At 43.0% G+C, this 12,128-nt stretch overlaps 1 protein-coding gene across 3 annotated transcripts; it reads left to right on the plus strand.

The window, feature by feature from the left end:
* The first annotated feature begins 1,748 nt into the window (after positions 1 to 1,748).
* Positions 1,749 to 9,042, plus strand: LOC135998575 (C-type lectin domain family 2 member L-like). 3 transcript variants are annotated; one of them, XM_065651817.1, is made up of 5 exons: positions 1,749 to 1,890; positions 3,022 to 3,105; positions 3,790 to 3,974; positions 5,091 to 5,191; positions 6,853 to 9,042. In XM_065651817.1, exons 1-5 carry the CDS (start codon positions 1,821 to 1,823, stop codon positions 6,968 to 6,970), a joined length of 558 nt encoding a protein of 185 aa, XP_065507889.1. In that variant the 5' UTR covers positions 1,749 to 1,820; the 3' UTR covers positions 6,971 to 9,042. The 3 variants fall into 3 exon arrangements, with proteins under 3 accessions (XP_065507889.1, XP_065507905.1, XP_065507898.1); XM_065651833.1 differs by having other exon boundaries at positions 3,850 to 3,974; XM_065651826.1 differs by having other exon boundaries at positions 1,749 to 1,845.
* Positions 9,043 to 12,128: the final 3,086 nt, after the last annotated feature.

Genomic DNA, 12,128 nt, shown 5'->3' on the forward strand with positions numbered 1-12,128 from the left:
CTGGTACACGGATGAACAAGATCCTCCAAGATCAGCCTGAACACTTGGTGCAAATGCTCAGTCTATAGGTAGTTCGGCAGCAGCTCTCCCTCACTGAAGCATTAAGCCCAGTGGGCGGGAATCTGCCAAATCACACGTCCTGGATAGCAGCAGCAGCCTGCTTACTTTTCAGCCTGGAGGTGTCTTAGCCAAACTGATCTGGCAAAGTATAGGTCAAGTGTATTGCTTGTAAGCATCTGGGGTTTTAACTATAGCAGTTTTGGAGCATCGGATGATTCACAACTGAAGATGTTACATGTTCTCAGGAGGGGTTTTTTGTCATCCTGAAGAATGGCCTGCGACTATCAAAACTATCTTCTGTATTATTGGTAAGTGTGAAAGAGTACCCGTGACTGCTCTGTGGTTATAAGCTACAGTAAGTTATTTTTGACCTCAGGTCAAAACAGGCAGGTCTGAACAGTAAGAGAGTGAGCCACTTCTTCAGAGTGAATAAATGCTGAATAACCTGTTCCTAGAGTAATAGCGGTGCATACATTAATATTCCACTATCACCCCGTATGCAAAATCTGCTCTATGTGAAACAGGTATTGACACCTCCCTGCTGTCCTAATTCCACATCCCACTCCCATTCTTTGCCTGTCTGGGTTCACATCTCCCAAAACCTCTTAAGGTGTCTACCATTCATGCTGTCTGGACCCATTACCTCTTCTCTCTCTCTTTCTCCCAGGAATCTTCAGTTCCCTAATTTCCCTGAAGCCACTGTGCTTTAAGCCTTGTTCACACATGTCTTTTGGATTCTTCTCTACCTTTTTGCCTGTTTCTTCTCAAGAGTCATCCCAGGCATGCTGGCCAGTCCAGCTCTCCCAGTCCATCACTTAAATGAGCATTTGCTGTAGACAAAGGCTAAAATCGACCTCAAGTAAATTTATATTTATGGAAGTATAAAGTTTATATGGCTCTTTATTACCCGTAAATATAAACGCCTGCAGATAATTTTCAGCAACAGACTACTGCTCAAGGTCATTGACAATCAAAGTAATTGGAGACTGCAATGAAAGTATAAAGTGTAACCCTCCATTCTCATGTTTTGTGTTTAAGGTTTTCTCCTCAGGTACAGATGCCTATTTTGGATAAAATGTCACTGAATTCCTCATCAGCTTCACACAGAGCCCATACATTGACTTGAAGAGAGTTGTGTCCTTCTGGCTATTTGAACAAGCAACACAGTCAAGACCTGTTGTAAGTAAAGTAGTTATTGTGCATAACCCGCTAAATGAAAATGTCTGTACCATATGCCAGCCCTCCTGATATGTATGGCTCTGTCTAAGAAGCAGTGGTACAACTTGTGATACACAAGTCGGAATCATCAGGCTTTATGCTTTCCTGGGTGAGGAAAATCACTGGTCAGGTTTTCCAAAGAGATTAAGTTTTAAGTAGTCAACATTTAAACTCAAAAGCAGCAAGAGCCATCTGCCTTTATGTGAGGTCCCTCCCAAGTCCTGAATTCTGCTGATGTCAAAGAATCACAGCAAGAGCTGTTGGGAGCCAAGTTCTTCTTAAACCATTTATTTCCTTTTTCCTCTTTCTATCAAAAAGCGGTACGGTTAGCACCAAGCCCACGCACCGTGACGATGCACCCGGGGGAGTTTGTTCCCTCCCCGCTCCCTCCCGCTGCAGGGGCCGGAGCCGATGCCGATTCCAATGCCCTGGGAAGCGGTTCCCGGCCGCTGGCCCCCGCCTGCCCCCACATCCGAGGCCGGGCGCTCCGGCAGTTCCGGCCCCGTGATTTCCCCATTCAGCGGGGCTGCCGCTCCGCACCCATGGAACGTCGAGGGGGCGGCGGCGGTGAGCGCAGCGGCTCCCCGGAGCGGGGGACGGGGTCCCGCATAGGTGAAGGGGCAAAGGGAGAGGGGCCGGGAGGGACGCCGCGGGGGCTCCCGTGGCTGCAGCCGGGCGGGGAGCCAGGAGACTCCGCCGGAGAAAGGAGCAGAGAGCGGGCGCCCCATCGGGGGCTGATTTGCCGTGCAGCCCGCGGCCCCGGGGCAGGACCGCCGCCCGCTCCGGGAGTGGGGCCGTGGGGTTGGGCGCCGCGGCTGCTGCCCTGCGGTATCCCGGGAGCGGCCGGGCCGCTGGAAAACCCCCTGGCCGGGGCACGGCTCCGGGTGTCCGCCCGGCGTGGAGGGGCCGAGCCGGTGGCGGTCCAGCCGTCGAGGGGCTCCGGCCACTCCGGCCAGTCCTGGGCCAGCAGAGAGCGCCTGGCTCCGAACTGCAAGAGCCACCCGAGAAATGCCCCGGGAGGTGCCGGGCATTGTGTGGACTGCGGAGTGCGTGGGGCCGACTGAGAATCAGCCCCATGCTGCGATCCCGTGGGGCTCACGGTGTGCGTGGAGGCTTGATAACCCCACCTGTGTGCTCTGGCGCTTCTCCGAGGTGGGAGGCTGCGCGGCAGACTCCTGTGCTGGCAGCAGAGTGACCGCCAGTTGAGAGGGAAGCCTTTCAGGAGCACCTCGTCCCTTCCTGCTGCCTGCGCATTTTGCTACAGGATACCCTGCTGGCAAGTTGATGGGTCCTTCCTACCTCTACCAGCTCACTGCTGGCTCCTGGAAGGGAGATGGGAAGAGAAGAAGATCTCAGTTTGAAAAGGTGCCACTGTGGGATAAGGCTGCATGTTCCTCAGGAGTTTTGGGCTTCAGAGCTGATGACTTGTCTCATTTTTCTTATCCACGCCATGTTCAGGCATCAGGCCAACCACAGACCTGCTCATTTCTTTCTTTTTCGATCACTTTGGAGTGTTGGGAAGTACCTCAGTATTAGGTTAAGTTCCGAATGATGTAATTAAAATCCAGAGTAATTCACAGTTCTTGTTAGCTAAGTAGCTTTGTGATGACAAGCTAAATGTCACACACTTCCTAGTCTTCAGCTCTATGGTGAGCGACTTTTTTTGGAACAGCTTCATGGATCCTGGGCTCCACTCCCTTTTCAACTGATTTTATTTTAAATTCCTGACTTTTCTTTTTTCAGGTCTATTGTCAAATATCTGGTTCTGGCGAGGTGTTGCTGGAGTCCTTACTGCTGCTGTCATTTTGATTTTGTGTATTCAGTTTGGTAAGTGTGTAAATGATTTTAAAAGAAAATATAATTGGGCTTAGAAATTACCAGAATTTTAGGTTGTTGGAAGGCCCTCAGAACCATAAAAGGTTTATTCAGAACTCACCTTATCTCCAAGTTAAATAGATGTATCATGGCGTATTGTTTAATATTGCAGTGCTAAAGAAATTACTCCACTAGTTGCAGTTAGGGAGTGCTCAGCTTACTGTACTTCTGGCATTCAAGTTTATAACATCACTGTTGGTATTAATCCAGGTGCAGTAAAACAAATAACACATGGAAGACTGTTCTTTGCAACCAATCTGTATTCCTCAAAATATGACACTATAATAAACAAAACTATTAATTCATCTGCAAGGAAGTAACACTTCCAAAAACCATAGTTGTCATAAATACTGAAGTTGTAGAAGAGTTATTGGAGGATATGTTATTATCATCTTCTCAGCTATTTCTACCAGCCTGCCCCTGATCATCATTTTAAAGGTATGTCAGCAACCATAAGGGTGCAGGAGCCAGTGTGTATAATTAGTTTCCAATAATATTTTCTTCTGGGCAGAAGTAATAACACTATGGTTGCACTTAGATAAGATTAGATGATGCAGTCAGAAAGCAAGCTAAAAAGCTCCAGAGACCTTTTCTAATTGGAAGAAATAGGTAGATTGTTTTTTTGTCTTTTCACAGTAAACCATTCTTCAGCCAAAGACTTTCCTATCTGTCCTTCCCTGGAACTCTGTCCATCAGGTTGGCTGTATTTCCAGAGGAAATGCTACTACCTCTCAGAGAGTGAAGCCAACTGGAACTCCAGTCAGAGCTTCTGCGCTTTGCACAATGCTTCCCTCCTGGTGATAGAAAATCATCAGGAACTGGTAAGGGAACAAAAGAGGGGTCTTGTTTCAGCCCATCTCGCTTCTAAGGGAGCTGCACAATGAACCAGTGTGTTCTTCTGGCCTCTTAAGCTGAACAGTTTGAACGCTGATGCAGAGACCATGACGAGTCACAGCTTGCAGAAAGCCCTGTGCCTCCTCTCCTTGCAAACAGCAAACATCAGGTTTAGCAGCTGATGTTTTAGAAAATGCCTGAGGCTCATCTGAGTTAAATTTCGTGCTGCTCACAGCTATAAATACTCACATGGAAGGTAACTATTAGGGTGAACGCTGTTGCATCTCATTTATCTTTAATTAGACAACTGTTCTCTCTTAGAAAGATAAGTTAATGACATCCAAGTTGGTAGATATGTTAGTTTTGACCTTTGGAGTTAGGAGATAACCTAACCACAGCCTAGATCACCTTTTTTTCTGTACAACATCAAGAAAAATGGCACCTAGGACTAAGACCTAGGAGAATATATTCTTCCGTATCTTTTATGGACCTTGATAGCAGACTTTGATATTTAAAACAGCCTCTCTCTAGGTCAGTCAACTCTATCACAGGTACCGGTATAATGGGCATACTGAGTGCAGATGTCAATTCTGTGGCACACACTGGGGTAAGGACTTCTCTTAACTAACCTCGAAAGTGTCTTCCACAAATCCATCCTGACTGATAATAAAAACTCCATATAATGAAGACATACCAGTGATGGAGAAATGTATTATCTGCAAATGTGTTCATCATTGTTTGAAGACTTTCTTGTGGAGAGAGAGTAAAATGATGCATTTGTACTTCCATAACACTTCTTAATATTGAGCAGTATACTTGTGTTCTCACAGTTGGCATTTCTCTCACCACATCTGAGTGCTGCAGGGTCCTGTCTCAAAATTAATCCCTTTGATTTCTGATCGAGTTGTAAGTTCTCTTGCAGTTATGCGGATCACACAAGATCCAGATGCTGCAGTACTCTGTAGGTTTCATCTTTAATATTGTTTCTTCCAGGAGAAAGGGAAGAACATTGTTCTGCTTTCTAGCCCTGACTCAGACTTTGTATTTTGATAACTGGACTGAACATGCAAAACTTATTTTCTCATATGTGTTTATTCCTACAGAGTTTTATGATGAAGATAACAAAGCAAGACCCATGGATTGGACTCTATAGAAGGAACGAAGAGTTCTTTTGGGTAAATGGGAAAGCATTAGACAATAAACTGTAAGTCAATGTTGAGGGGTTTTGCTGGTGATAGTAAATTATAGGGAAGTAAGGGGATAACTAAGACAGATACACACAGTGACTTGAAAGAAGTATCTGTAATGATGTTGAAGGTATGACTATGTAAAGAGCATGGAATACAATAATTTCACATAGCATTGTTAAAACTATGACGGATGAAAGTTAGAAGATAAATTTGTAATGCCAGTTTCAGAAGCAACAAGAGATGGGAGCTCATGGTAACAGGCAGTATAGAGAAGTGAAAGTTAAATCAAGAGACCACCAAGATACCAAAGCAAAGGCGGGAGGAATAGAAGAGTAAAATTACACAAATTCCTCATTATAGAATATGTTTTGCAAAACTGAAAACCTGCATGCAAACTGCATGAGGTTTATAGCAAAGATATTTGGGAGACTTCTGAGAGATGTTTTCATACTTCTTATGACGTGCCTACAAAAAAGGCTGCTGAGGGAGAAGCGAAGGTGTGAATTTATGTTACATGAGCTGCTCTGTGGTCATGGCCCTGTGTTCTATCCTACCAGTATCAGGTGTGGAGCGGTTTGTTCCTCCCACCAACAGCTGTCCCATCTTCTCAGAGGCTGCTGCTTCTCGTCCTGGGGCAACCGCCAGCAGGAGTTGGTAGAATTGGTAATACACATTGAGTTAAGCATTGAGCATTAAGATTTCAGAAGTCTGAAATTAACTTAAGAAGTGGAAACTTTAAATACTCTTAATTTTGTGACATTACTAGTGGTATGTGGCTATATTCAGTTCATCCCCAAGACCTGAAGGCTTGATCTGATAAAGACCTTATACATTTAATATGAGATGTGCACAGCACGTAGGCATCTCAAGTTGAAAACTCCAGTCCTTCCCACTCTTGCTTATCCCCTGCCTGCAATACAAACATCCACTGATGCTTTCGTTTTCAGTGACGAAGTTCTTCACATTCTTAGACTTCTGCCTCTGTGTGTGCTTCAGACTGTCCCTCCTGTTGTTAGAAGGGCAAACACCTTGATGTCTAAGCTGACTTGCTATTAGAGTCATGTTAACATTGGTGGGGATTGGACCCTTGGGTTTTCCGGAGACCGTACTAGTTTGGTTGGCCTAGTCACGTAACACTGTAATACTTTGTTTGAAAATGCAGTTGGTGAAGGAGACACAGGGACACCTATGGTGTGGAAACTGAGGTTCGCTTCCTGTTTTCCACCACCCCCTTAACCATAGTGCCCATGTTTGGTTCTGAGGAAGAGGGAAATGAGAGAAGCATGCATTCACAGCTTCTGCTGGAACATTTTAGCTGTATAGAAAGATGTGGAGGTCAAAGGTGGAACCAGTCTTGATAGCACAGCATCCTTGGGAAGGGCAAACCTGAATTCCAGTCTCTGCTCTAATGATATATTTCACATTAAGCGACCACTAGACAAGGTGCAGGAGTACTACAATACTTTGTATTCTGGGGCCCAGGTCCTATTGAAAAAAACGATGATCTTTGTGGTGTTCTCTTCAAGGCACGAGTTACCATCCTCCTGTGATGCCTTGCCTGTGGTAAATCAGGCTTTGTACAAAGAGAACTCATGATCTCCGGAGTTCCCTTTGCTCTTTTGCATTATTTGCTTGTGGGTGTCAAAGTAATTGTGTCTTTCATTCTTCCTTACAGGATTGAAGTAAAAGGCTCTGGAAACTGTGCCTATCTTGAGTCAAAAGGAGTCTCTGCCTCTGGATGTTATTTAACCAGGAAGTGGGTCTGTAGCTTGAATACTAGCTTAGCAAGATAAAAGTGGAGAAGCCACCAACCCTGACACTTAGTGCTCTGATATGATGTCTACACAGGCTGTGTCTATGCTCTGGGACCTGGGAACACATCTCAGCTCCTGCCTGGAGGTGATTGACTTTTCTGGTAGCCAGAATTCTCCACCCATGGAGGAATCCTCTGTTTTTTAAAGATACTTAAAAGGCTTGCTTCAACATCTTGATGACTCATTTCCTTGCCCCATTTTTCTAGCTACTGCTCAGCCTGTAGGGGTATTTTCATTGTGTCATCAGTATTTCTTCCATTAACTCTTCTCTTGTCGGATCCTGAGCAACTGCTCTTTCTTTTCCTTTTTGGTGTGCAGTTGGAGGTATTTGTTCTGCTTTTCCCCTAGCCAAGCTCTGTGTGCAGAGATGGGTTGTGAAGTGGGTCTGCCTGAAAGGTCTGCCAGTGCCTCTCAGGCACAGGGCTGATGCAGGAATGAACACTGTTGTTTTAGATGGGATCATTGCAGATTTCACACTCCTGGTTTGATGGGGATTTGTGTGACTATGCGTTTGCATTCATTGTTTTGTTACTTTTATTTTACAGTAATCTTGTTAAATTAGCTTGACAGTATTATCATTGGGATTTATGTAGCTGCACTGCACCTGAAGTTCTCCTTTGCACAGCACTTACCTTACCAAAAAAAGTCAGAACAGACAGAGTATTTGTTTACTCTGCAGTGATGGGGGAAAAAAGAGTTTGAACTGAAGAAGTAATAGTGAAGCTGCAGGCATTAATGTTGTAAAGTTAGAAATAATCCTCGGTGCAAATAGGCGAAATCATGAACAGAGAATAAGAGAATTGACAGCAAAGGATGTTTTCCTCATGTCCTGTGCCAATTGGAATGTGAGGCTTCCAAGCAAGCAATACATTTCTGGATAGACAATCAGTGTTTTGTTCTGTGAGTGCATATCATGTTCAGCAGCAACACCTGCTGCTGTTGAATTCCTGTGGGCCTGAACAGCATCGGGGCGCAGTCCTGCTGAATTCTGTCCACTCGTGTCTAGCAAGTACCCTGAAGATTAAAAATTATGTTAGACCCAGAGGAAGCAAAGCAGCTTATTTTCCTGGAGGGACTGTTCCTGTTGGGTTTCTAGGAAAGGAAGAATGGGGAATTTGCGTGCATAGCAAGGCAAAATACTTCCCTGTTTGTAATAAAATCTGTAAACTGGGTTTTCTCGTGATCAGGATGCTATATGCAGGTATTAGAAAGACATGTAGATGTGCCCCTTACAGACACAGTTTAGTGGTGAACTTGGCAGTGTTAGGTTTACGGTTGGACTCAATGGTGTTAAGGGTCCTTTCCCAAGCTAAAGGATTCTGTGATTCTGTAGAGAGGACTATGGGCTTTGGGACTTGAAGGAACAAGCGGAGCCATTTTTGGAATAGCCCCTAGAGTGCACTGTAGTTTCAGGGAAGGGAAGGTAATTGTGTCTTCTCATTTCTTAAGAATGTAAAATTGCACCATGTTTGACAGGTTATTTAGAGTGTTGTTGGTTATTGGACTTTTTGTTCTATTTGTAATTATTTTTGCCTTCACTGTGTTTTTATGCAAAGTTAATTGCTGTCTAGTTTTGTTCAGTGTCTCGTTTATGCCTTTGTTAATTTCTGTGACAATAGAACTTCATTGTAACAGGGCGGTGCAGTATAGATACTGTTAACAACTTATTACGTTAAGGTTTTTATTTATATATGATCACTAATTTTACTGAACTACACTTTTTTTAATTGCTTGTATTCTTTATAGGCACAGTAACAGGACTCTACAGTATGAATAGCCTATGTGTTAATTTATATGTAACTAGTTGAGAGAGGTTATTCTGCAATGTTTTAAAATGAACTAGCTCTGAAGGATATGGCATGTGCAATAGTCCTGAAAAGATACTCAATAAATATCTTTACAGAGCCTCTGAATTACAGCAGTTTGTGTCATAATATTGTGCCATTAAAAGTGTTTTTCGGCTCAGGCACCATTTAGGAAAACAAAATCACCAGACGGAAGCAAAATAATATTTTCAGGTTTTGGATATTAAAAGACCTTTAATAATAATGTTGAGGTTGACATAAAACATTTGACCCATAAAAGGAATGCATTTCACTTTCTAACACTTCTAACAGATTTTTACACTTCAAAATGTGTCAGACTTAAAAGAAGCATTTAACTGAAATTCTCAAGTACTTTTCTTGAAATGCTGAAATGCACGTAGTGAAACACACACAGTACAGTAACTTTGGTGGGAAATGTGCAGTTTTCTGCAGTTCACTCTTGCAAAATTTTCTGAGTATTTGCATTAGGGGCCTACTAGAGGTACGTTTCACAAATTTAGTAGAAATTGTAAGGGATAAGGAGTACTCACGTACCATGTTGTGTCTTAGCCTTTCTTAATGATCTGATTTACCCAAACGTTTCCTAACTACAAGGTAACTAACATCACTCCTACTTTTTTTTCCACCCCTGTAATCTATGGATAGAGTCCAAAAATTGGAAATTTTGGTTCTTAAAGAAGGTTTTAAAGAAACTGTGAGCACAGTAGGTTATAATCAAAGCTCTTTTGTAATTTCATTCTTAATGGGTGCAGTTAGTGTTGGTATCTTTAGTATCCAAAGTTTGTCAAGCTAAGAAATGAAGAGTCAGGCTGCAAATGCTTTACTCAGAGTGGAGCTTAATGAAGTACTTCACTTCAATGGCGAATTTTTCTTTAATTTCTTGAACTGGTGGAATTACTCAAGATTTAATGACTGCTTAAAATGTAGGTAAGAGCTTCAGTAAGGTGCTGCAAAAACATGTTTAATTGCATTAGTAATAGTGAGAATGCTCAGATACTGGATGTTTCATGAATATTGTTGAAACCTAGACACCACTACCAAATTGAGAGAAGCCAGCTCAGGAGTTTTTCTTGTTAAATTCAGCATGGCTCAAGAAACACCTGCCATAAAAACAGCAGTTCAGCAGTTGTCTCCAATGTGTGGATAACAGTATGCTTTAAGTACCCTGAAGTTGCATTTTCTCAATTGGGAATATATCTGTATATAAAAAATATAGATGTATATAGATGTACCTATCTGTCTAGATCTATAATATATCTTACTCATTTCAGACTCTTTTCTTGCCTTTGCTTCTCTGTCAAGGAGAAAGAAATCAGTTCTCTTCCCCACACGTGTGCTGCACTGAATTTGGCGGATTTTTCATTGTGGTTTTTTTGTTGTTGTTGTTGTTTTTAACGTGAGAATAACAGCAGTCTTTCCAGTGAGGTTTTAGCTGCCGATGCTGCGTTTTGTAGGGTAAATCTGTGTTGTTTTTTCATTTGAAAGGAAGTCAGACACAATGAAGGCATGGTTCACTTTTTAGTCTGTAGGCCCAAAGTCCTTCTGAAGAGCCATCATGCTGTGTCTGTGGAGTGCAGCAGACTTCATCTTTCTGCGGAAGTTCTCTACGCCTTTACAACTTTAACTTAGACACACATACTACCTTCCTGGCATCACTGTCTGTTCATAATTAAGTGAGGTGTTAGCCATCAGTGTCCATAGGTGCAGGGCCGTTGGTTGATGTTACCATATTGCTCATGAACGTTTTGTTCCACAGCTGCAGTCATGTGCGTTGCTAAAGCTGTGGTACTTTGCACCAAGAACTCACGTGTAGAGGTTCTGCCTGAAATCGAATTGTGGTGCTTAAAATGAAAATTTACTTGAGCAACTCCACCTGTAAGCACAGAGAAGTAGATTTTATACCTTTGCAAGACAGCAGTATGTAGGTGTGAGAGCTCCTCAGCTGCTTCGCCCCACAGTCTGAGAATACGAGACTGGAGATTCAAAGTTTAGAAAGGGGACTAACTTTTGAGCTTTTTGAGTATTCACTTTTGCATCAGAGGTGTTTGAAACTTTATTTAAATAAAAAGTTAGTTCAGTTACCAGTTGAATTTTCTGACCGGTCATGTAGGTAGGACTCAGATGTCCCATCCAGGAGATGGGACGAGGCTGGAGGCAGACACCTCTCTGACAGAGCTCAGGCAGCAGCTGAAGACCCCAGCGAGTCTGAGGAGCAGAGGCTGGTGATGACCCTTAAGGCCTATTAGAGCATTCACAGGCCTGGCAATACCCAAGAGGAGGTATGTGATTTGCAAACAGGAGGAAAACATTTTTATTACGTCTTCATTTCCCTTGTCCCCTAGGTTATATTTTTACATTTCTCTGTTTACACATTACTTGCTTTCCTCACTTTCCTCGCTTTTGCTGGAAATAGCTCAACAACGCTACAAACATTTGCTTCGCATTTGGTCACTCTGATTTGAACGACACATGCTAGCTACAGATCTACAGGAGTTACTGTCTTTATTAAACTAAGGTGTTTTTAAGTCTAAACAAATGACGTGTCTGATTTCTTAAAAATCATTACATTTGTTCATTTTTTTTTTCAAATATGTGAATCTAATAAAGGCACTAACTCAGACTTTTCTTAGCATTTTTGTATTCTAGATCCAGAAATAGTGTGTTTCCATGATATTTGAATGCCCAAATAATGTATTTACTGAGTGCACACAGAGATGGTAATTTCACAGGCATTAGTTTCAGTACCTTGTCATCATACCTTCCAGGCAGTACCTGTGGTTCCACATTAAAGAATTTGCAACGTGAAGGCACAAAATAGAGGTGGAAAGGCAGGCTATCATCTTCAGTTCCTTGCAGTACAATTTTGTCTTAGAGTCCAAGCCCCTTCCCTAGCTAAGAGCTTTCTTTTAGATCCCAAGTTTCAGCATCAGAAGAAGATGGGAGACAAGTGCTATGAGTCACTTCATGCTTGCTCTGGTATCTGTATAGCCAGCAGCCATGCAGGTCAGCTCTGAGTTAAGTGTAAGACACTGTCTCATAACACATTTTTGACAGCCCTCAAGTGGCCTCTGTAAGTTGCAATAAGACTGTAAGGAAAAAACCCACAAACTTCAGAAGACACTAAAATAACAAAACCCAAATAAAAAGTTCCTTCAGCTTAGCAGCAGCTGCTTCAGGGATATGTACAGCAGCAGTGGGCTCCAAACACGCTCCTCAGCCCCTGCAGATGGCATCTTTTCTGCCCATCACAGTTCATGTGCACGGTGCTCGTCCTCATGATGTCTGTCTGTGGGAAGGCTCAGCACCCCCAA

This window comes from Caloenas nicobarica, chromosome 1 (genome assembly GCF_036013445.1).
Source record: "Caloenas nicobarica isolate bCalNic1 chromosome 1, bCalNic1.hap1, whole genome shotgun sequence".
Classification (NCBI taxonomy): Eukaryota; Metazoa; Chordata; class Aves; order Columbiformes; family Columbidae; genus Caloenas; species Caloenas nicobarica.

Bases quoted from the DNA above. Each gene is read 5' to 3' on its own strand.
- LOC135998575 (XM_065651817.1), top strand. From the start codon at position 1,821: ATGGAACGTCGAGGGGGCGGCGGCGGTGAGCGCAGCGGCTCCCCGGAG. The intron at 1,891-3,021 runs GTGAAGGGGCAA...TTCTTTTTTCAG, and splicing joins GGGGACGGGGTCCCGCATAG to GTCTATTGTCAAATATCTGG. The intron at 3,975-5,090 runs GTAAGGGAACAA...TTATTCCTACAG, and splicing joins TAGAAAATCATCAGGAACTG to AGTTTTATGATGAAGATAAC.